The sequence below is a fragment of the Oncorhynchus kisutch genome, linkage group LG6 (genome assembly GCF_002021735.2).
Source record: "Oncorhynchus kisutch isolate 150728-3 linkage group LG6, Okis_V2, whole genome shotgun sequence".
Taxonomy (NCBI): Eukaryota; Metazoa; Chordata; class Actinopteri; order Salmoniformes; family Salmonidae; genus Oncorhynchus; species Oncorhynchus kisutch.
Window position 1 is genome coordinate 46,255,456 of NC_034179.2, and position 25,909 is coordinate 46,281,364.

At 47.3% G+C, this 25,909-nt stretch overlaps 1 protein-coding gene across 1 annotated transcript in view; it reads right to left on the reverse strand.

Annotated features, from left to right (window-relative positions):
* LOC109892912 (alpha-tectorin-like) overlaps window positions 1-20,607 on the reverse strand; it is a 37,932-nt gene extending 17,325 nt beyond the window's left edge. Inside the window, 12 exon segments of the mRNA XM_020485794.2 lie at window positions 1,443-1,642; window positions 2,594-3,278; window positions 4,127-4,687; window positions 5,098-5,631; window positions 6,856-7,466; window positions 15,021-15,591; window positions 17,723-18,135; window positions 18,340-18,505; window positions 19,178-19,315; window positions 19,650-19,937; window positions 20,115-20,254; window positions 20,544-20,607. Of these exon segments, the coding sequence (XP_020341383.1) occupies window positions 1,443-1,642; window positions 2,594-3,278; window positions 4,127-4,687; window positions 5,098-5,631; window positions 6,856-7,466; window positions 15,021-15,591; window positions 17,723-18,135; window positions 18,340-18,505; window positions 19,178-19,315; window positions 19,650-19,937; window positions 20,115-20,254; window positions 20,544-20,607 (4,371 nt within the window).
* Between the last annotated feature and the right edge of the window lie 5,302 nt (window positions 20,608-25,909).

Sequence of the window (25,909 nt, forward strand, 5' to 3'; positions counted from 1 at the left end):
GCGAATATGTTTCCAGGGAGGTTTTTATTAACACTCTGAGAATGGAAATTATAGGTTATTTGGAGGTTTTTGAATAACTTCCTTAAAACTTACACTGAATGTTTCAATAAGACTTTTAACAACACCGCTAGCTTATTTTGGGTAAACTTTTTTTTACTCCAAGCAGAGATATGAGACATGGAAATTAATTTCCTTTCACATTAATTGTGCAAACACATGTATTCAGTGAGATTCAACCCTATAATCTTAAATTCTCTATCCATTGAATTTGTCCACTGTGCCACCAGGATGGAGCTAGCATGCAATGTCTTTTTACGAATACAAAGCTGCTAATTTTAGTCTATTAAAACAGACCCCATTTCAAAGGATACAGCTCTCATTAAGATCAGGTGTGACCAATTAGTGGACCCCTGAACACTTAACAAGATAGAGAATAGAGAGAGTTTTGTTTATGCTGAGAACAGAATTTATATGTTTTAATAACGCTCTTACAACGTTTTCTGAACGTTACTAAAGTTCTTGTGGTTTTTATGGAAAGTTTACATTCTCGGAACAATTTGAGAACATGACTTTAAATAGAACCATGTGGAAACCTGTAGGAAACTTTATGCTGAAGTACAGAAATTCCCACAGAATAACGTTTTGTTAACGCTCTTGGAATAATTTTTATTTAATTTTTATTTTACCCCCTTTTCTCCCCAATTTCGTGGTATCCAATTGTTAGTAGTTACTATCTTGTCTCGTCGCTACAACTCCCGTACGGGCTCGGGAGAGACGAAGGTCGAAAGCCATGCGTCCTCTGAAACACAACCCAACCAAGCCGCACTGCTTCTTAACACAGCGCGTATCCAACCCGGAAGCCAGTGCACCTGGCGACCTGGTTAGCGTGCACTGCACCCGGCCCGCCACAGGGGTCGCTAGTGCACGATGAGACAAGGATATCCCTACCGGCCAAACCCTCCCTAACCCGGACGATGCTAGGCCAATTGTGCGTCGCCCCACGGACCTCCTGGTCGTGGCCGGCTGCGACAGAGCCTGGGCTCGAACCCAGAGTCTCTGGTGGCCCAGCCCTAGACCACTGCGCCACCCGGGAGGTCCTTGGAAGATTTTGAGAACATTCCCAACGTCAAAATGTGACCATGTTTGAACTTTTAGGAAATGTTCTGTTAATGTAATGAAAGTTTTTCTGTCAAGTTCCTTAAATGTGCTGAGAATGTTTCAAAGCCATTGGCACCATCAGACCAACTCCTTGAATGGCCTACTCCATGAAGTTTACACTAATGAAGTTTACACTAAAAAACATTATTTACCTCAAAACATATTATTTTTACCATTAAGTGTGTGAACCTTACTGTATTTATACGCAGGGTTTTGTTTTTCAACAGAAAAAGTAAAAAAATAGCTGGAGTGGAGAGAGACTACTGTCTGTGTGACTGACTCACCTCATAGTACTTGCCGTCATTGTAGCAGCCACAGTTCTGGGGCCGGACGCAACCCTTGCCATTGAGGACGTATCCCTGGTCACACTGGCAGCCCTCCACACAGTCTTGGGTGCACTCCCTCTGGCCGCGGGCTGGGGCGCACTGCGGTTGGCACACTGACATGCAGCTGGAGTAGTGGCTGTTGGCTGGGCACGTCAGCACTGGGGAAGGAGAAAAATAAGTATGTCTTTATATGGGTAAAGGAAATGTGAGTTGTGTCCAAAATGGCACCCCAGTCCTTATGTAGTGCGCTAGGGAATATGATGCCTTTGATTGAGACACAGATATGACGATTACATGATTCATTTACCTGGCATTGGTTCTCTGGACAGATTACAGTTTGGGTGCAAAGTGGAGGATAGATGCAGAATACATAAGAACAAATGTTAAAATATCAGTTGGTTATTCGCTTGACAGCGTACTGTATGTCATTGTGTAGGACGGTAACATAAAGCTGCTGCTTTGTGATTCATCTCTCCTTTACTCATATGACTGAGAACTCTATGTAACCTTGGTGAAAGTATCCGTTGTTATTGTTGGGCACTAACTTCTAAACTCCTGAGGGTATGGACATCTATTGAGTAAGAAAGGGGAGTGCAGAAAGTTAACATTTTGTAAGAACATGCTATTGTAAAATCTCATGTATCCTATGGAGAGGAGGAGGGCAATGGTTCTGGTTTCAGTCAACAGATAAGGTAGGACAGGCTTGAGTTGGGGAGGAGTGAGGAATTTTGGCCGAGGTCAGATGAGTCCAGGTCAGATGAAGTGAGAAAGAACAGGCACCACTAAAGTCCTGTCTAGCAAACAGAGATGTATTGGTTGTCCCAGATGTGCAAGGAGGAGACTCAGCATAGGAGGAAGGTATAAATATATGTGCTTGTGTAAACATGTTTTGTCTTTGCAGCTGTTTGACCCAGTGGGTGAACAAACTTGGTTTGAGCTTTGACCAGTTGTCCGTTAGTTTTTCACTCTGTTTGTCAGAACCTAATAATATCTAATAGGCTATTACTACTGAGGAGTAGTCCCATGTAAGATAAGCCTCCACCTGGGCTGGAAAGAATTAAACTCAACTCAATCTACTTGATTCCTGCCTCAATTATTATTGTGCTCACCACAGGGCGTGTCAATCCTCCAGCCTAACACACGCACCCCCTGGGTCTGGCATGTGCTGGTGTAGATCTGCAGCCAGTTGCAAATGGTCCCCGAGGCACCCCGGTCCAGGCATGTGTCCTGCAGGCAGTTCTGGTAGAAGAACGCCGGCGCCACCTTGCTGTGGCAGCGCGCAAACACACCGCCGCGGTCCACGATCAACCCGCACAGACGCACTGCCTCGGGCTCCACAAACAAGTGCAGCCCATCGCCCAGGTGGAATCGGATTCCCGTGTAACCCCCGCCATCAACATTGATTCCTCCTCCCTCACCATCTTGGGCCACGCCTTCCATGTAGGCGTCCGCGACGAGTAAAGGGGCATCGGTGCCACCAAAGCCTCTGTTGACCAACCCACAACGTGGGCACGAGTCGCCGCAGCCCACCTGGCAGAATGTGTCTTGCTCAGCCCAGGCCATGCCCCAGTTGCTGGTGGTGAGTGCGGGTGGAGAGGAAAGTGGCATGCCCTGGCACAGGCCGCAGGTGGTGTTGTAGAGGCGTCGAGGCAGCGTGAGCAGTAGAAGGGTGTTCCAGTCGAAGGCAACCTTCAGGCCAAAGTCCGTCTCCAACACCAGCTGAATGCCGAAAGTGAAGATGTGGACCTTCCCCGGCCCCAGCTTCAAAGGCAGGTACAGACGTTCCTTATTCACCTGGGGGAGAGCATGGGAGAGTGAGTCATGACTGTGTGTGTGTGTGTGTGTGGGGGGGGGGGGGGGGGGGAGTGTTGTGTGTGTTATAACTAGCAAGTGTGAGTGTATAGGATTGAGTGTGTGTATTGTGGTTCTCCTCAGATCTTTGGGTTGGTTTGTGAACCTTTTACAATTGTCGCTCAGGTCACCAGTTATCCTGAGCCCAATCCAGTCTTATAAAAGATGCCAATGGAAATAAGATCCGCCCTGAGCCAATCAAAGAGGAATTCACTCTTCGCTCCGCTATTCAATCGGCTTCATTAACAAATAACTCTCCCTCACATGTCTCTGTGAGATTCACAACACATCAGTCACACTGGAAGGATGAATATGCATTGAAATGAAAAGTGTCAAGACATTGTAAGAACACATTTCTCCTGTCTTTTTTTCAGTTTCCGTGCTTCTCCACCTGCATTGCTTGCTGTTTGGGGTTTTAGGCTGGGTTTCTGTACAGCACTTTGAGATATCAGCTGATGTACGAAGGGCTATATAAATAAATTTGATTTGATTTGATTTGATTTGATTCAGTTGGATTCTCTGAAAAGCATTGGTAAGATTCTTGGCCTGTTACTTACCACATGTTTTTCTTCCTAATAAAGTCTAACAAGACTGACTGTGCCCCAGGCTTTTCACCCTACTGAGTGGAACCGAGCCAAGTCAAAACAAATTTTACTGAGCTGGCCTAGTTACGCATCCACCATAGTTTCTGGAATCGTGCTAAAAAAGGACAATGGGAAATGAAAATATCTGAGCCAATACAGTTCAATTCAGGATGGAAAGGTAGTGTGAAAAGTGTATAATACACTCACCGTGATGGTGTGTTTATAGCTCCGAGACACCTCAATCTCATAGCCGTAGACTTCCAAGATGAACCCCCTCACCCAGATGGCTTGCCCCGTGTCCCTCTCCTCGTTCCGGGCTGACAGCTTGAAGCGAGGGAGGTCGGCGCTGGTGCTCGTCTTGGGTCGGGTGGCGGTGCTCTGGTCCATATCCTCCTCTCCCGCCACTCCGCTGTTGCACCTCGTTGTAGCCAGGATCAAGGTACAGCTACTCTGCAGCTCGAAGGGTACACCTCCGAATGGCAGGAAGTGGCTGTAACCAGCGGCAATGCACAGCGCTTCGGTGCGCGGCTGGCAGAAGTAGAGGCCCTCAAGGCCCTCCTGGCAGTACTCACCCTCCTGGCACGGTGTCAGCGTGCAGTAGACGCGGTTGTCCGAGCCATTGCAGAAGCAGCGCTCCTGGCACTCCCAGTCATTCCAGAAGATCTGGTTGGTGGCCAGCTGCCGGCCCCCAGAGCTGATGCAGCCGCAGTCGCTGCGCGCCACGCACTGGCCGTTGTGGAGTGCAAAGCCCTCCCTGCACTGGCAGCCCTCCCGACAGGACAGTGGACACAGCTCGGCGAGCTCGTCCAGGCCCGCGCAGGTCAGTGGGCAAGCGCTGGTGCACTCATTGTAGTAACTGTTCTCCGGACAGGGCAAGGCTGCGGGAAGGGGAGAGAGGGGTGGGCAGAGAGAGATGAGAGTGGGGTAATAGACAAATAGAGAGAGAGAGATAGAGGGATTGTAAAAGAGAGTGAGAAAAAAGGAGAGAGACATAGAGAGAGGTCAGGACAGAGATAGAAACAGAAACAAGAGAAAGGGCTATTCAGAATTAGCAGAGCCAAGGTTTGGTTAATAAACGAAAAATACACAATCAGTCCATCACTCAACATCACTCCAAGGTGGTGGCGAGGGACTAACTCACGGCAATTGGTAGCACTCCTCCAGGCAGCAAGGTCCACCTGGGCATCCTGACAGGCCGAGGCATATGCCTGCAGCGAAGAGCAGAGCACAGAGCGGTTTCCCTCCCGCATGCACATGTTGTACAGGCAGTTCCGGAAGAACGGCGAGGGGTTGACGGCACCGTGGCACGCCAGGAAGGAGCTGTTCCCCAGGTCGTTGATGTTGCCACACATCCACGGGCTCTGGTAGAGCCGCAGGTCCGTGCACATGCGGTACAGGTCGTCGCAATCGCCATTGCACGTCAGGTCGTCAGCGATGGCCCGCCAGCCCTCAGTGAAGAGTTCGAGGGATTCGGCCAGCCGGCCGTTAGGCAGACGGAGATCGTCGCTGGCATTTCCGTTGAAGAGACCGCACAGGCCGCAGGTGGCGTTGTAAAAGAGGGTAGAGAGAGAGATGTTGAGGAGGCCCTGACGGGTGTAGCGGACTAGGACCAATCCACTGGACTCCACCACGGTAGCGTTGCCAGGGGCGCGGTAGATCATTAGGGTCTCCAGTGGGTGGACATAAGGCAGTAGTACCAGCTCACCGTTCAGCTGGGATTTAGACACATCATAACATTATGTCATAGAGAGGTAGTAGCAGCAACATTCAGTCACTGTAATGTACAGTAGTGCAGTGATATATCTGTTACGTAGTTACCCATTTTCAATCAGTAAGGCTGGTCCGAATGGATCTTTTCATTCATCTAGTAAACTCATAATTCACATCGCTTCCTATCTCACTCATCAGCATAGCAGGTATTTATATGGCAGGGGTTATAATGATACCTTGTCAGCATGGCAAGTATTTATAGTATAGTGTCTTAACGTTAGCTCGTTAGCATAGCGTCACGCCTCTTCCTCCTTTTCTATTAGCAAGCGTGTGGAATATCATTCACCTATTCACTCGTGCAATAATCACTATCTTTCTTTCAACCAATGGGCATGAATCTACGGGAGTATTTATATGTCAACTCAAACCTTGTTTTGCAGCAACAGTCGTCCAATGACCTATCTCCCCACAACCACCAGCATAATAACCTTAAGACCCGTCATTGGAACTCCTTTCCCGCAGCATAGGGCAACCTGTCATCAGCATCTTGCTCTGGGGAGCATTCCTTGGAGACAAAGCCTACACCAAACTATTCAATAAAATTCCTTACTATATTATCTCTGTTGTCATTCAGTTAAGCCTGTATTCAATTGAACTTCAAATTCCAGCTAAATTACTTTGAGAAAGGTATTCATCTCATGATGACAGACTTTCAGGGCCAGTTTCCCAGACTCATATTTAGCCTACTCCTGGTGTAAAAATAGAATGCTAAATGAAGTTTCTCCACTGAAAGTGATTCTTAGTCCAGAAGTAAAGTTGCCTTGGGTCCAGTGGAGGCTGCTGAGGGGGGACTGCTCATAATAATGGCTGTAACGGATCGAATGGAATGGCATACAATAAAACGGAAACCATGTGTTTGATACTATTCCACTTATTCTACAACATCCATTACCATGAGCCCGTCCTCCCCAATAAGGTGCCACCAACCTCCTGTGCCTGGGTCTGGAAAACCTACCCACAATGTAGCACAATATCAATGCTCAGATCATCTTTACACATACTTTTGTATGTTTATTTGTCTGGAGACTGCATTTTCTCTCAATCGGACTGAGGTAGCACCAAAATAGCCTGGTCCCCATACTGTATATTTGGAATGACAATGAACAAACACAGAGAAAAGTTGGCTAAAACACAAACAGACTGGAGCACCAGGCTATAATACTGACCTTCACTGTGTCAAAGTCCGATCCACCCATCTGGGCCTCCAGGTTGGCCACCCTGACCACCACGGGCCGCATCCAGTATGGACCCTTGTTTACCAGTCGCCGGCCCATCTTTACTTCCACAGCAGACACGTTGGCCGGCATTGGCCCACACGACCTCAGCAGGTAGTAGGAGCTGTCATCCGGGAAGGGCATGGAGGTCCCGTCGAAAGAGGCCGTCACAACATTCTGGCCTAGAGAACACACCCCCTCCCTGCGGGGGTAACAGCCCAACAGGCCGAACTCTGTCACACACACCTCGCCTTCTCTACATGAATCGTTGAAGCAGGAGACTTCGCCGTTGGGCCCACAGACGCAGCGCAGGGTGCACTCTCCACCCTCGCCATCAGGGCCCACCCAGAAAGTGTCGTTGAGAGGGTAGTAGAGGCCCTCATGTTCGCAGCCGCAGTCCTGGTGCCGGACGCAACGGTTGCCACTCAGCACGTGTCCCGGGTCGCACTGGCAGCCCTCTGTGCAAGGGTGGGTGCAGTACAGGTGGGAGGTGAGGTCCGAGCATGAGGCGGCGCAGGCACTGGTGCACACCTGGTAGTGGCTGGACTCAGGGCATTTCAGGGCTGGCAGCCATTCAAAGGGGAAATAGGATGTTACTGTATTTAACAAATCATATTAAGCTAAGATTGTTATGCTGTTATGTGCTACATGATTACATGATTACATAAGTTACATTATGATATTAACCACATCTAAGGGAGAGATCGACATTTACTGGGGGGAGTGGTGGTCAAAAATAGGGGAGGGTTGTTAAACTGCTGCAACTGACAGTTGAACTTGAGGTGAGGAAGACCGTTTCAGGCCTACCAGAGTAACTAATATCTAACAATATAGTGTTTATCATTATACAAATTATAAGGATAGAACATTTACAAATTACCCTCCATCTGTACATCTATATCTGTGTAGTAGACGCAGTAACCATCTGACATAAAGAAATCATCTGACATGCTCAAATCTCTGACAGCTAAACCGTGAGGTGGACAATTATTGTTTTAGTAAAGTAGCCTAAAACCCCTCCAAAAAATAGACTATGAAGTGTTGTATATGCTACACATCGGAACACAAGGAATAGTGTATTTGTAATTTGTTATAGGCTGTTATTAAGGACACGTAAATGTGTCTTATTTGGCCAACATCCCTCGTTCATCGATGGTGCTGCCTGCGCCAGGTTGAATTTGAATGCATATGGTAGTCCATTAAATTTCTCAAATGTTCGGTAAATTAAAATCTTCCCTGTTATGTTGTCCGGTGCCAAATTATCCTAAAGGAAACTCTGAAATGGCATATTGTTATTATGAAGAATTTAGGAAATTCGCATGAAAATCTGTCGCCAATTGGATGGAAACCTAGCTATAGACATGCTGAAAACTCTGGAAAGTTTGCTAGTCCAGTGTCACTTTAATTATTGTAACGAATGTCGTCGGGAGAAGGAGAAGAGCACCAAGGTGCAGCGTGGTAAGTACAGTTCTGCAAGGTGCAATACACGAAACAGAAAACAACTACCCACAAAACCCATGTGGACAAGAGCTACCTAAGTATGGTTCTCAATCAGAGACAACGACAGTCCCTGATTGAGAACCATACCCGGGCAAAAACAACGACATACAAAAACATTTTTAAAAAGCCTCTCTATGGCCAGGGCGTGACAGTACCCCCCCCCCCCCCCCCCCCCCAATGTGCGGACTCCAGCCGCAAAACCTGACTCTATTAAGGGGAGGGTCCGGGTGGGCCTTCTTTACGGCGGCGGCTCGGGTGCGGGACGTGGACCCCGCTCCACCTCAGTCTTGGCCCACTTAGGTGGCGCCTCTGGAGCGGGGACCCTCGCAGCGGGCCTCGGACTGAAGACCCTCGTAGAGGGCGCCACTGGACTGAAGTGCGCCTCTAGACTGAGGGGCTGCGATTCTGGCGGCTCCGGAGTGAATGGCGACTCAGGCGCCTCTGGACTGACGGGCGCCTCTGGCGCCTCTAGACTGACGGGCGGCTCTGGAGGCTCTGGACAGGAGGGCGGCTCTGGCAACTCCGGACAGGTGGGCGGCTCTGGGAGCTCCGGACAGGAGGGCGGCTCTGGCAGCTCCGGACAGGAGGGCGGCTCTGGCAGCTACGGACTGGAGGGAGACATGGTTCTGGGAGCAGGCACAGGACTCACCAGGCTGGGGAGACATACAGGCAGCCTCCTCCTTGGCCGAGGCACCGGATGCACTGGGCCGTGGAGGCGCACTGGAGGTCTCGAGCAATGAGCCTGCACAACCTGTCCTGGCTGGATACCCCCTGTAGCCCAACAAGTGCGGAGAGTTGGAACAGGCCGCACTGGGCTGGGCTGTGCTGGCGAACCGGGGACACCGGGCGTAGGGCTGGTGCCGTATAATCCGGGCCCGGCATTATCCCTCCTGGCTCGATGGCCACTCTAGCCCGGCCGATTCGAGGAGCTGTGATGTAGCGCATCGGGCTATGCGTGCACCCTGGGGACACCATGCGCTTCACCGCATAACACGGTGCCTGCCCAGTCACTCTCTCGCCACTGTAAGCACGGGGAGTTGGCTCAGGTCTCCTACCTGACTCTGCCAATCTCCCCGTGTGCCCCCCTAATATTTTCTGGGGCTGCCTCTCGTACATGTTACCTCGAGCCAATTCCTCTTAGTGTTTCCGCTCCGCTCTAGCTGCCTCCAGCTCCTCTTTCAGACGACGATACTCTCCCAGCTGTGCCCAGGGTCCCTTGCCGTCCAATATTTCCTCCCATGTCCAGGAGTCCATTACACGCGGCTTGGTCCTTTGGTGGTGGGTAGTTCTGTAACGAATGTCGAAGGTTTAATAAATATGAATACTTGAACAAAAACAACAAACGAACAGTTCTGCAAGGTGCAATACACAAAACAGAAAACAACTACCCACAAAACCCATGTGGGCAAGAGCTACCTAAGTATGGTTCTCAATCAGAGACAATGACAGACAGCTGTCCCTGATTGAGAACCATACCTGGGCAAAAACAACGACATACAAAAACATAGAAAAAAGCACATAGAATGCCCACCCTAGTCACACCCTGACCTAATCAAAATAGAGAATAAAAAGCCTCTCTATGGCCAAGGCGTGACAATTATGCCTTCACATCATGGTTCACCAGCAGCCCCAAACTTCTAAAGAATAAGCTACCAGCCAAACAAAGTTGTAAGAATTGTACTTAAAATCATCCCTCATACTCATCTGAAGGTTGAGCATTTATTCATCTCTATATCTATGTAATTATATATTAATTATGTAAAAAATAAGTCCCGCAATCCAAAGTTTGGACATACCTACCCATTCAAGTGTTTTTCTTTCTTTGTACTATTTTCTACATAATCTGTGGAATTTCTTTCCTTCTTAATACGTTTGAGCCAATCAGTTGTGTTTTGACAAGGTAGGGATGGTATACAGAAGATAGCCCTATTTGTTAAAAGACCAAGTCCAAATTATGGCAAGAACAGCTCAAATAAGCAAAGAGAAACAACATTCCATCATTACTTTAAGACATGAAGGTCAGTCAAAACAGTACATTTCAAGAACTTTGAAAGTTTCTTCAAGTGCAGTCGCAAAAACCATAGAGCGCGGTTGATGAAACTGGCTCTCATGAGGACTGCCACAGAAAAGACCCAGAGTTACCTCTGCTGCAGAGGATAAGATCATTAGAGTTACCAGCCTCAGCTCAACTTGGCTACCACAGCATTTTACAGTGATACGCCTTCCCATCTGGTTTGCGCTTAGTGGGACTATCATTTGTTTTTCAACAGGACAATGACCCAACACACCTCCAGGCTGTGTAAGGGCTATTTGACCAAGAAGGAGAGATATGGAGTGCTCCATCAGATGACCTGGCCTCCATAATCACCCGACCTCAACCCAGTTGAGATGGTTTGGGATGAGTTGGACCGCAGAGTGAAGGAAAAGCAGACAACAAGTGCTCAGCATTTGTGGGATCTCCTTCAAGACTGTTGGAAAAGCATTCCAGGTGACTACATCATAAAGTTGCTCGAGAGAATGCCAAGAGTGTGCAAAGCTGTCATCACGGAAAAGGTTGGCTACTTTGAAGAATGATTTGTTTAACACTTTTTGGTTACCACATGATTCCATATGTGTTATTTCACTATTTCACTCTTCACTATTATTCTACAATATAGAAAATAGCCAAAATAAAGAAAACTCTTGAATGAGTAGGTGTGGCCAAAAACGTTTGCCTGGACTGTACGTATGTCAGATCTTCCCAAGGAGACGTCCTGTAGTGGACCAGCTACCACCGGCCTGAGGAGAGAAAAATGAAACGAGGGGTTAATACAATAGTAAGAGGGGAGCTGTAACCTATAACACACCTCGTTTATTATCCTCAGGACTTTAAATGGCCCCACAAACCGCGGACCCAGCTTCCGGCAGGGCAGACAGAGAGGCAGGTTTCGGGTCGAGAGCCAGACCCGGTCCCCCGGTGCGAACACGGGGGCCTCACTACGGTGGCGGTCAGCGCTCACCTTCTGTCGCCCACCGGCCCGTTTAAGGGATTCCTGGACGTCTCTCCAGGTCTCCTTTGAGCGCTGCACCCAATCCTCCACCGCAGGAGCCTCGGTCTGACTCTGATGCCACGGTACCAGGACCGGCTGATAGCACAACACGCACTGAAACGGCGACAGGTCCGTGGAGGAGTGGCGAAGTGAATTCTGGGCCATCTTGGCCCATGGGACGAACCTCGCCCACTCCCCAGGCCGGTCCTGGCAATACGACCTCAGACACCTGCCCACATCCTGGTTCACTCTCTCCACCTGCCCATTGCTATCGGGGTGAAAACCAGAGGTCATGCTGATCGAACCCCCAGACGCTCCATGAACGCCTTCCAAACCTGGGAAGTGAACTGGGGACCCGATCAGAAACTATATCCTCAGGCACCCCGTAGTGCCGGAAGACGTGTGTAAACAGGGCCTCCGCAGTCTGTAGGGCCGTAGGGAGACCGGGCAAAGGGAGGAGACGGCAGGACTTAGAGAACCAATCCACAACGACCAGGACCGTAGTGTTCCCCTGTGATGGAGGAAGATCGGTAAGAAAGTCCAGACAGGTGTGACCAAGGCCGCTGTGGAAAGGAGAGGGGCTGTAACTTCCCTCTGGGCAGGTGTCTAGGAGCCTTACACTGAGCGCACACCGAACAGGAGGAAAGATAAACCCTCACATACTTCCCCCTAAGAGCCCGCACTGTCCTCTCAATCCCCAGATGACCAAAGGAGGGTAGCGTGTGGGCCCACCTGATCAATCTATCCCGAACACCAAGCGGGACATACCTCCGACCCGCTGGACACTGAGGTGGAGGAGGTCCTAACCGAGACGCCCGCTCGATGTCCGCTTCCACCTCCCATAACACCGGTGCCACCAGACAAGAGGCCGGAAGTATGGGGGTGGGATCGATGGACCGCTCCTCGGTATCATTGAGAGGGGACAGTGCGTCGGCCTTCGCGTTACGGGAACTTGGTCTGTAAGAGAAAGTGAAGCGAAATCTGGTAAAAAACATCGCCCACCTTGCCTGACGATTATTCAGTCTCCTCGCCGCCCGGAGGTACTCCAGATTACGGTGGTCAGTCCAGATGGTCCTAAATGTGGTTTTCCACTCATCTCAATCCCGGATTCGCACCAAGTTATACGTGCTCCTAAGATCCAGGTTTGTGAAGAAGCGTGCTCCGTGGAATGACTCCACCGCCATGGCGATGAGAGGTAGCGGGTAACTGAACCCCACTGTGATGGAATTTAGACGTCTATAGTCAATGCATGGACGCAGACCTCCCTCCTTCTTCTTCACAAAAATGAAACTCGAGGAGACAGGTGATGTGGAGGGCTGAATGTACCCCTGTACCAGAGATTCGGTGACATATGTCTCCATAGCCACTGTCTCCTCCTGTGACAGGGGATACACGTGACTCCTGTGAAGTGCGGCATTCACCTGGAGGTTTATTGCACAATCCTCCAGTCGATGTAGTGGTAATAGGGTCGTTCTCTTTTTACAGACGGCGATTGCCAAATCGGCATATTTGGGGGGGGGGGGATCAACCCTGACCCTAACGGACTATCTAGGGGAAGGCTTGGTCTATCTGCACCAAGGGAATCCCTAACTTCCACGTGAAACCGCGGTCCATAAAACTCCCCGCTGCGCCTGAATCGACTAGCGCCTTATGCTGGGAATGAGGGGAAAACTCAGGAAAGGAAATCAACACATACAATTGACCAACAGGGGGCTCTGGGTGAGCCGGGTGCTGACTCACCTGAGGTGTTCGAGCCGTGCTCTGCCTGCCCTCTCGACTCCCAGACGCTCCTCCAGCACCGGTCAGCAGTGTGTCCTCTCCGACCACAACTGGTGCAGGAGGTGGCTCCACCTCCGGTGGCCCTTGCAGCAGCACCCCCTAACTCCATGGGTGTCGGAGCAGGAGTGCTGGGGGGTGGAACAAACAGACCCTGATCAAGACGCCTGCGAGCAGCCAGCAAGTTGTCCAGCCTGATGGACATGTCTATTAGCTGGTCCAGTGTGAGAGCGGTGTCACGACAGGCTAGCTCCCTGCGGACGTCCTCCTGCAGGCTACACCTATAATGGTCCATCAGGGCCCTGTCATTCCACCCCGTGCCGGCAGCCAGGGTCCGGAACTCCAGCGCAAAATCCTGTGTACTCCTCGTCTCCTGCCTTAAGTGAAACAGCCGTTCACCCGCAGCTCTGCCTTCTGGTGGGTGATTAAACACCGCCCGGAAGCGGCGGGTGAACTCTGGGTAATGGTCCCTCGCCGAGTCCGGGCCCTCCCAGACCGCGTTGGCCCACTCCAGGGCTTTACCCGAAAGCCAGGAGACGAGGACATTGACACTTTCTTCTCCCGAGGGGGTCGGGTGAACGGTCGCCAGGTAAAGCTCCAGCTGGAGCAGGAACCCCTTACACCCGGCAGCCGTCCCATCGTAGTCCCTCAGGAGAGCTAGCCGAATCCTGCTGGGTCCGGCCGCCGCCGGAGAAGGTGTTGTTGCAGGCTGGCGAGTGGCTGAAGATGAGGTAGGGAGGCCGCTCCTTTCCCATCTCTCCATTCTCATTAACACCTGATCCATAGCTGTCCCCAAACGGTGTGATACCGCCGTGTGCTGTTGAACACGTTCCTCCATGGACGGGGTGGGCGCGTCCGCTCCTGCTGACTCCATGATTTAGGGTGCAGGATTCTGTCAGATCTCCCCAAGGGGATGTGGGTGTGGAGTCAGGCACAGGAGAAACAAGTAGCCACGAAACCCCACTCAGACACAGTCCAGGGAAAAACCACCTGTTAAACATGAACTGATGAAAACGAAACCCAAACTCACTGATAGTCAAACGAAAACAATTCCGCACAAAACCCCAAGGGAAATGTCGAGATAAATACCCCCCCTAATTAACCAAAATGAAACCAGGTGAAACACAAAACAGACATAACCAAAAGAAAAGGAAAAAGGACCGGTGGAAGCTAGTAGACCGGCGACGACGACCGCCGAGCGCCGCCCGAACAGGGAGAGGAGCCACCTTCGGTGGAAGTCGTGACAGTATTTATTTTACTGACAAATTCAATCAATCAATCAATCCAAACTGTGAAGCAGCAAATTGATGAATGGAAAGAGACATATGTTACAAAATACCAAAAAGTTTAATGACATTCGGAGATTGTCAAGCCAAGCCTTCGATACTAGGTAAGCCTACAAGGTAGGGAGGGATATATTTTCTGTTTGTCAAGATTGACATGGTCTATTTATTGTGGTGTTAAAAACGCAGAACATGATATTAAAGTGCTATCCACTTTTATAAACACAGTTATGTTATTTGTGGTCATAAACATTATTTTCAGTTAATTATATGGGGGGAGGGTGTTCAATTTATTTTACGGTATAAGGGGAGTCATGTCAAAATATTTTAAACTTTGGGGAGGGGTGTGCATATTTTTTTATGACACTGGGTTGGACCAGCCCCTCCCACCCAGTAAATTTAGATACATCACTAACAGAAACAGTAGGTAACATATTTATTTTAAGGATAGGTAGCTATAAAAATGTCCAAACAAAACCATTTCTACCCGACATATAGATTATATACATCGGGAGAGAAGAGCACCCACCACAGAAGGTGTGTGACCTCCAGGTTCGTATGGTGACCCCCAGGGCTTGGCAGGCTAAGGCGTAGGCCTGAATGGCCTGACAGAGGGTGGTAATGTTGTCCTTGTTGTTGCACATGTCGTAGACACAACTATAGACAAAGGCCGTTGGGTCCACCACTGCCCTGCAGTCCCTGAAAGGCCCGTCCGTCTTGTTGATGATTCCACAGTAGTCCGGGCGGAAGTAGAACGCCTCGGTCAATGGTTCACAGACACTGCAGTTCTGGGCACAGCCGTCTGTGCAGCGCCAGTCAGCGTCCTCCGCCCGCCAGCTGCCACCCAGCGCCACTACGCTCTCGGCCAGCGAGCCGTCGGGCAGCACAGGGTCGTCGGCAGGGTTGTCGTTATAGTTACCGCACAGGCCGCATGTGTTGTTGAAGTAGGAGCTGGGCAGGGAAATGGAGGCGTAGTGCTGCCCATCGTAGGTCACCAGGAGGCCGAAGTCGGTCTCCAGGGCGACGGCCATGCCCGACTGGTACACCCTGACTGCACCTAGCTGGAGTTGGACTGGCAGTGTCTTCATCAGTCCATCCACCTTGAAAAGGAGAGGTAGGAGATTCAGGGCAGATTATGCAGGACAGTACCACATAAACACCAAATTAGATTAGATAGCCCAGCTAACAATTCTAGAGAAAGATAACTTTTTTGTAATGTTACCTGTAATGTTCCCCAGATGTTTGAGTGTCCAGTTTTCTGTTAGTTAGGGGAACATTCTATGTATGTTAGCAAAAACCTCCTGAGAACCTATTTAGCATGTTTTGGCAAACATTCCCTAAATGTCAAACATAACTTACACAGAACATGGTTGCCATGTGCTCAGAACATAATATATGCATTTTCTAGACATGTTTCATGGGAATATTTCAAGAAAATGTCTTTGTATTAGTTGTCAGGACTTCACCTGATGATCCCAAAGAAACGTTCACCCTCCAAAAAATTCACATTACACATTTCGCCTTGTTACTGTTGCTGAGCCCGTCAAGGCCCTGATTGGTGAACCACTGATCCATTCACAGCTCTTTGTCTATTGACAATGTTCGGGACACAGTGATTTCAAATGACATATTTGACACTCTTTGAAAAACATGATTATACTGTGCATGTTGAATTATACAGTCATTATTATTCAGCATGTCCTCACCTCGGAATTTGAAGTCACAACCTCTTGGTTCACGGCATTCTGATATTTATGCTACGCCACCATGTCTGTGTCAGTTACAGTTAATCTGAATATTCTCTCATCATTTATTTGATGTACTTATTTCAGCAATGTTAGGGCTTTCTATATAGTGATCTATTGTTGGTGGGGCATTTTACCTGGTTTTAATGTTACTCCTCAATCACTATGATCAATAAAATGGTTTTTCTTGGGTGCACTTTAAGAGATTTACTTCAAAGTGCATTTCAAGCAGACGATGGAGAGATGCTCATGTAACGGAGTTAAGAACATGCCTTAACCTCAATCCACAGCTAGCTTGAAATAATTTGTGCTCAAGGGTTAATCCTGCAGGTTCCCATCTTTCATTGAGAAACACATTTCTATTAGATCAATTACAGGTGCTGCAAATGTTGCCAAATAATGACATTAACATACTGTATACTGCTAATAATGTGAGTGTGACTCCCCTAGCAGGTCACAAACCCAGGCCACAAGCACCAATGACGAATGCCCTAACCACTGTCCCAATAAGGGTTAACCCGAGAGCAGGTGCTTATTGGGCCAGTATAGTCTGGCACTGTCCAGAAACAAACCCTAACATCGTCTTCCTAGGCACTTGTGTAGATCTGAAACATCTGGATATGTGTAAGCAATAGGGTGAATACACTTTGAAGGAAATCTCAGCTCTGTTATAGGCACACAAGAAAAACAGGTTTAAAAAAAATCATAATTGCGAATCAAGAGTAACATTAAAACAAGGTTATATGCCCCACCAACATTAGAAAACTATATAAAAGCCCTAATATTTCTGAAATAAGTCAATCAAATGAATTAAGAGAGAATAGTCCGATAACACAGACATGGTGGCGTAGCAGATACTGTACATCAGAAGGCTGTGAACCAAGAGGTTGTGAGTTCAAATCCGAGGTGAGGACATGCTGAATAATAATTACTGTATAAATGAACATGCACAATGTAATCATGTTTTTCATAGTGGGTCAAATATGTAAGTTGAAAGCACTGTGTGCGTGTTCCGAAAATGGTCAACAGATATAGAACAGTGAATGGATCAGAGCCTTGATGGGCTCGGCCACAGTAACAAAGGGTGCTGTGTAATAATTAAACAATTGGGTTTCTGTGGGACCATCAAGCGACGTCCTGACAGCTGATACACAGGAATGTTCATGAAAGGTGTCTAAAACAATATCTTATATTCTGAGAACATTTCAACCATGTTCTTTGTATGTTTGGTGGGACATTGATGGAATATTCCTATGAAAACTTTAGGTAACGTCCGAATGAATCTCTTGGAGAGCGGTACACAGGATCTGCTGGTCTTACCTGTCAAACTACATGACCAGACCACTGTTATGTACCTAGCCTCCCAAAGACATCTGACCTATAACCATCTGACCTATGGCAAATTGACAAGACTGTGTTAGCCCGCTGAGCTAAAACCTAGACATCCCTACATATTTGTCCTCCTTGGAAGTGCTGCTCTGCTCACCTGTATTGTGCCCTGGCTGCCCTTAGGCAGGATGACTCTGTGGTCGTACACCTCCACAGTGACATCTCTCAGCCAGGACACAGAGGCCATGCCGCGGTTCTCATTCTTGGCCTCCACGCTGAAGAAGGGCAGGCCAGCCACCTCCCAGCAGGGCCGAGCTAACAGGTAGGAGCAGGTGCCCTGGAAGTGGTAGAGGAAGCCATCAAAGGTGTGGTAGTGAGGGTCGCCGAAAACCACACAGGTGCTGGTGCGCGTAGACTGGCAGTAGAAGGCACCCTCCTTCTGCTCACAAGTTTCCAGCTGGCTGCACGGCGCCTCCCGGCAGAGCACCTCGTTGTCCATGTCCAGGCAGCGGCACCGCTGGGAGCACTGGTCGGACAGCCAGAAGATCTCACCGCGCCGATAGAACCGCCCTAGGAGAAGATATGGACAACGAGATATGATATGGGTCTCCCCAGCCATGATGTTTTTTAAATAAGGGGACTCATGCTGTGTTATGAGGAGAGTGATTCAAGTTTACAGAAACTGTCTACATGGACTTGACTAGTACCTAGACAATTGAACCTAGACATTTGACCAGTGTGTCAAGTCTTTGTTATGTTATACATTTTGCCCACCATTGTAACTGCAGCCATTGGCAGGGTCTATCAGGGCAGTGTCTACACGGAAGACCCACCGGCCAGGCAGGTTTACATTGGTCGTCCTCTCGATTTCAACCACGGCATTGGAACGGGACCCAGGTAGGTTGAGGAAGTTACCGATTTCTCCTCCATTAAAACCTGACTGGAGAGGGGAGAGATTGGGAAAAGGCAAGTGAGGAGGTTATCACTTTCATAGAGGTGGGAGGCATCAAGATGGATGTGCTGTATTTTAGCTATATCTGGGAGGTTGTGATTGGTCTGACATGTTTTAAGGGTGGTATATGGGGCACCTTTAGTGGGCTGATGTGTTTTAGGGGTGGTTTATGGGGCATCATGATTGAACTGATTTGTTTTAGAGGTGGTAAGTGGGGCGTTGAGATTGAGATTGAGGGGATTCAATTAAGCTATGACTGTCACGTGACAGGGTGAGGAAGGTGCGCCCTGCACAAATTGAATGGTAATCTGTGCTGCTCTGTCATATTGTCAACAATGCAGAATAGTGCATTGTACAACATCTATTTCCCATAAAATATAGATTCAAATTTTCAAACTAGTTATCATTGGGAAGTCAGATAAAGCATTTTTTAAAATCAAAAGCAATCCATTCTGCATGTGAAAACACAGAATCTTACTTATTACTCCACGCGCTTAACGGGGCACCTGGCTCACACGGAGGGAGGCAGTCCGGTTCCAAATCAAATGCAATCAACGCTAACCCGGTTCACCTGGGGCATGCCAGAGGCATTAATCAAATCCCCTCATTGGTTTGATGTGTGTCAGGGGTGGTATATGTAGGTTATCATGATCGGACTACCTGTGCTGTGCTACCACCTAAACCAGTCAGAGGGTCTCCTCCACTGGCTGTGCCTGTGCTCCAGTTGATCTCTCCATAGTTGAACATGGAAAAGCATGACAGACCGTCCGATATCAACACAACCTGAAATGTGTTCACCTATAGAGAGGTGAGAATGTGCAAGCATATGGTAAGTTCAATAGTTAGACAAAACAAAAATTCACCACCTGGCAGAATTGACCTTTTAACCGAAACAAACAACCCCTATTAGACTAAACAAATACTTACCGAGAATTTCAGAGAGATTTCAACTTGAGACGACTACATATGAAAAGTTACTCTCAGTTCTGCACAAGCATCACACAGAGACACATGAATAAAAACATTTATTGTAGGATAAATGGTACTACCAGTGGCCATCGTCCGCATGCATGCAGGTGTTTTGTGTGTGGAGCATATAGCAGCCTGGGATTCGTGATTGTGGTTATTTTACCGGGGTGGTCTGACTGCCTCCGTAGAAGGTGACCTGGTGCCAGGTTGTGATGAAGATCCAGGTGGCTGTGAAGGTGGGCATGTTCTTAAAGTACTTGCGGATTTCTTGTGTGGCCCGCTCCAGTAGCTCTGGGTCTGTGCTCTCACGGTAGTACACGTCTCCACGGATGCCGTTGTGCACGTCTGCCCATAGTGGGGCAATGAAGGATCTGCTGTCACTCAGGGGGAAGGCCTCGGGGGTGAACTGGCTCACCTGTACTTCGAAGGAGATCACACCGTTGTTGTTGACCTGCAGAGATAGAGAGAGAAAGGGAGGCACAGTCCCAATTGATTTGTTGATGAACAGATTGATGATCAAAATAACAATTATTGGTTAGATGGATGATATGGTGGATCAACATTTCTCTCTTATGAGTTGGGGATATTTACTGGTATTGAAGGAAAGAAGGGGTAAATGGGAGCTTACATAGATGGAGCGGTAGGGGTTATTGAAAAAAATGAACGGCATGAGTATAATTATTTCAGTGGAGCTCCCATCATCCATCTTGGGTGTCTCCAGATCTTGGTAGGTAGGCCCATAGGGGTACATGATCTCCTGAGAAAGAGCTGAATGAAGGGGAAGACAACTGCCGTAACAGATCGAGCAAAGAATGGGGAACAACTGTTCATAAACATATAGACTACTCATGTAGTACATTTTGGTGATTTCAATCAAGATAAGAATAAAGTCATGCTTGTTTAACCAGAAAGAAAGGGAAAATAACGTATGTCTTCTAAACATACACAACTTTCACTCTTTCGTAATGGTCTATAACACAATGATCCTCGAGCAATTTGCTCTGATCTTATATCTCTAGATAAGATACAGAATCAGAATCGGAGCCACGTCCCTCACCTTCTCTCTGAGAAAAGAAGCTGAAGAGGTGGAAGAGAATGACTGGAGTGCCTGGTCTGGTCATTCTAGATGGAGGAAATAGACAGATTGAAGTAAGGCCACTGAGGACAATGAGAGTGAGAATAATTAATTGAGGGCAAGGCATTTAATGAGAGGGATTCAGAAAGGTGTTGTTGATTCAGTTTTCTGATTGTTCCAAAGCCATAGACCCACAAAGCCTCATGAACCACATCACCAGCAACTTGAACCATATCTCTTCTAGGAGGCTGATACCAAAGTGACTCACAGAGACAACTCCTCATTAAAAAAAGCGTTTAACAATAGCACTGGGGAGCGAGAGACAACTGGCCAGCCGGTCGACGATGACACGTAACTTCTTTAAGATCAGTCTCCCAGGTCTCCCGTGGGGGTACCCCCGCCCTTCTCTCTGCCATAGAGGCCCATTAGAGGAGCCTTGAAAAGGCCCCATTATGGGTTCAGGAACAATGTGTCAGGATCACATTTACCTTGCGGTCCCGTGTGAGTGGACCAAGCTAGGAACCCTGTGGGCCAACCCAAGCCGCTCCAGCGTCTCCTTGTCTGAGGAAGGAAGCTAGGCCTGGGACCTCATTACCATGTCTGTTTAGGAGCCATGCCTTGTTGGCTAAAGAGAGGGCAGCGTAAACAGTGGAGCACTAATGGCTTTAATTGAGCTGGCTTGAATTGCCAGGATCCTTACTTTGGCACCTCGTTGGTGCCTGGCTTGGCAGGCTTTCTACTACAAAATTATAAAGAAATATATATAAATTGCAACAATTTCTAAGATTTTACTGAGTTACATTCTCTGTCAAAACCTATTAATACAACAGTAGCTAAGATGGGGAGAAGTCTGTCCATAATAAAGCACTGCTCTGCCTTCTTAAGAACACTATCAACAAGGCAGGTCCTTCAGGCCCTAGTTTTGTTGCACCTGGACTACTGTTCAGTAGTGTGGTAAGGTGCGGCTGGCCCTTAAATGTACACCCACAGCTAACACTAATAATATGCATGTCAATCAGAAGTGTTGACAAACTGAATGTACTGAGTTGTCTGTTTTAACTACTAGCACACAGCTTGGACACCCATGCATACCCCACAAATCAAATCAAATTTTATTTGTCACATACACATGGTTAGCAGATGTTAATACGAGTGTAGCGAAATGATAGGGACATGCCACCAGAGGAAATGTTGTATTGTAGATATGCAGTGGTGTAATAATGATATATGATATACTGTTTTATCTTTTGTTTTATATGTAAGTGCCTTAATGTGCCATGGCAGCAGCTAATGGGGATTCCTAATAAATATAAATGGGTACTATGTCTGGTGAGTATACAGGCCATGGACGAACTGGGGCATTTTCAGCTTCCAGAAACTGTGTACAGATCCTTGCAACTTGGGACTTTGCATTATTATGCTGAAACATGAGTTGATAGTGGTGGATGAATGGGCCTCAGGATCTCATCACGGTATCTCTGTGCATTCAAAATGCTATTGATAAAATGCAATTATGTTTGTTGTCCGTAGCTTATGCCTGCCTGTACCATAACCTCACCACCATCATGGGGCACTCTGTTAATTAACAACGTTGACATCAGCAAACCGTTCGTCCACACGACGTCATACACGTGGTCTGCAGTTGTGAGGCCTGTTGAACGTACTGCCAAATTCTCTAAAATGTGTAATGGAATTTTAATGTTTGTGCTTTTCTGATAACACACTTCTGTCTTCTATTCATGTGCTGTTCTAATAACCCATTTCTGTGTTCATACAAGTGACTGATTTAACAAATCCTCACTTATCAGTATCTGCAATTTGGCAGAATGCCCAGACCTTGTTTTGAGAACGAACTAAAGATATCTCAGTTTCAAGTTCTCAGCTTAGAGAGAAGAAGTCTCGTGAGCTACTGGTCTGTCACATGTTACAAACCAGTATTGTTCGGTCACATGAATGAAACAAAATGGTAATGATTAATTAATTAAATCATGCAAAAATAACTTGTCTGTGTATAGCCGTATATAAGACAACTCCTGGGTCTGCCCAGGAAGAGCTCGTGATTGACATGTGTACTATGGTGCATTGAGTTGGTTGGAACCAAATAAAGGATGATTAATTTAAGATTGACTTCAAACGTCCCAGTGTAAGTTTTTCCATGACAAATGACATTGGAGGCAGCTTATGGTAGAGAAATTAACATTAATTTCTCCGGCATCATCTCTGGTGGACATTCCTGCAGACAGCATGCCAATTGAACGCTTCCTCAAAACTTGAGACATCTGTGGCATTGTGTTGTGTGACAAATCTACACATTTTATATTGGCCTTTTATTGTCCCCCGCACAAGGTGCACCTGTGTAATGGTCATGCTGTTTATTCAGCTTCTTGACATGGATGAATTATATTGACGAAGGAGAAACGCTAACGAACATGGATGTAAACAAATGTGTGCACAAAATGAGAGAGAAATAAGCTTTTTGTGCACCTGGAAGATTTCTGGGAACTTTTCTTTCAGCATAAAACATGGGACCAACACTTTACATGTTTCATTTATACATTCTATACTGAACAAATGTACTGCCAAGTTGATCCAAGGGACAAGACCTGATCTAATTCAAAGCAGCATTTGATTGAATGGTAGTAGAATGTTAAATTAATGGTTATCATAAATTGAATGTAAAAATAAAGCTTACATTTGCATCCTGTCCAGAGCTCTAAAATAAATAAATGTATAGCACTGGTGCTCCCAACATATACAAGTTAGGAGCACAACATAATATCTACGCGCACCAGAATAATTTTAAATGTATATTGACTGAATTGTAACATAAATCAAATAAAAATGTTGGTATGCAGATGTTATAGCGAGTGTAGCGAAATGCTTGTGCTACTAGTTCCGATAGTGCAGAAATATCTAACATGTCATCTAACAATTCCACAACAACTGCCTAATATACATAAATCTAAATAAAGGAATGGAATAAGAATATATACATATAAACATATGGATGAGCAATGACAGAGGCATAGGCAAGATGCAACAGATGGTATAAAAATACAGTATATACATATGAGATGAGTAATGCAAGATAGGTAAAAATTATTAAAGTACCATTATTAAACTGACCAGTGATCCATTTATTAAAGTGGCCAATGATTTCAAGTCTGTATGTCGGCAGCAGCCTCTATGTGTTAGTGATGGCTGTTTAACAGTCTGATGGCCTTGAGATAGAAGCTGTTTTTCAGCCTCTTGGTCCCAGCTTTGATGCACCTATCCTGACCTCGCCTTCTGGATGGTAGCAGGACGAACAGGCAGTGGCTCGGGTGGTTGATGTCCTTGATGATCTTTTTGGCCTTCCTGTGACATCGGGTGCTGTGGGTGTCCCGGAGAGGCGGGTAGTTTGCCCCTGGTAATGCGTTGGGCAGACCGCACCACCCTCTGGAGAGCCTTTTTTTTTTTTTTTTTACCTTTATTTTACTAGGCAAGTCAGTTAAGAACAACTTCTTATTTTCAATGACGGCCTAGGAACAGTGGGTTAACTGCCTGTTCAGGGGCAGAACGACAGATTTTGTACCTTGTCAGCTCGGGGATTTGAACTTGCAACCTTTCGGTTACTAGTCCAATGCTCTAACCACTAGGCTACACTGCCGCCTTGCGGTTGCGGGCGGTGCAGTTGCCATATCAGGCGGTGATACAGCCCGACAAGATGCTTTCAAATCTGCATCTGTAAAATTTGTGAGGATTTTAGGTGGCAAACCAAATATCTTTAGCATCCTGAGGTAGAAGAGGCACTGTTTGTGCATTCTTTATCAGACTGTCTGTGTGGATGGACCATTTCAGTTTGTCCGTGATGTGTACGCCGAGGAACTTCAAGCTTTTCCCCTTCTCCACTGCTGTCCCATCGATGTGGATAGGGGGGTGTTCCCACTGCTGTTTCCTGAAGTCCACAATCATCTCCTTTGTTTTGTTGACGTTGAGCGAGAGGTAATTTTCCTGACACCACACTCCGAGTACCCTGACATCCTCTCGTCGTTGTTGGTAATCAAGCTCACTACTGTTGTGTTGTCTGCAAACTTGATGATTGAATTGGAGACGTGCATGGCCACCAGTCATTAGTGAACAGGGAGTACAGGAGGGGGCTGAACACGCACTCTTGTGGGGCCCCAGTGTTGAGGATCATCGAAGGGGAGTTGTTGTTTCCTACCTTCACCACCTGGGGGTGGCCCGTCAGGAAGTCCAGGACCCAATTGCACAGGGCAGTTGAGACCCAGGGCCTCAAGCTTAATGATGAGCTTGGAGAGTACTAATGTGTTGAATGCTGAGCTATAGTCAATTAACAGCATTCTTACATAGGTATTCTTCTTGTCCAGATGGGATAGGAGAGTGTGCAGTGTTATGGCAATTGCATCATCTGTGGACCTATTGGGGTGTTAAGCAAATTGAACTGGGTCTAGAGTGACAGGTAAGGTGGAGGTGATATGATCCTTGACTAGCTTACTCACGTCGAACATGGAGATGGAGAACTCACAGTCCTTGGTAGCAGGCCACGTCGATGGCACTCAATTATTCTCAAAGCGTGTGAAGAATGTGCAATGTTTGTCTGGAAGCAAGACAACGGTGTCCGTGTCCGTGGCGTGGCTGGTTTTCTTTTTATAGTCCGTGATTGTCTGTAGACCCTGCCACATACGTCTTGTGTCTGAGCCAATGGATTGCGACTCCACTTTGTCTCTATACTGACATTTTGCTTGTTTGTTTGTTTGCCTCGGAGGGAATAACTACACTTTGTATTCAGCCATAATCTCAAATCACCTTTCCATGGTTAAATGAGGTGGTTCATACTTTCAGTTTCGCGTGAATGCTACCGTCTATCCACGGTTTCTGGATAGGGTAGGTTTCAATAGTCACAATGGGTACTACATCTCCTATATACTTCCTTATAAACTCAGTCACCGTATCCGGAACATATCCCAGTCTACGTGAACCCAACAATCCTGAAGCGGGGATTCCGATTGGTCAGACCAACATTGATTAGGTCTAAGCACGTGTACTTCCTGTTTATGTTTCTGCCTATAGGAAGGGAGGAGCAAGATGGAGTCGTGGTCATATTTGCCGGTGGAGGGCTTTGTAAGCATTCTGGAATATTTGAATAGAAATGGTCGAGAGTCTTAGCAGTGCAAGTAGTACAGTCAATATATTTATAGAACTTCGGCAGCCTAGTCCTTAAATTTGCTTTATGAAAATCCCCAGCTACAATAAATGCCTCAGGATACGTGGTTTCCAGTTTGCATAAAGTCCACACAATCTCCCATAATGACAAAGTGAAAACATTTTTTTATGTTTTTGCATGT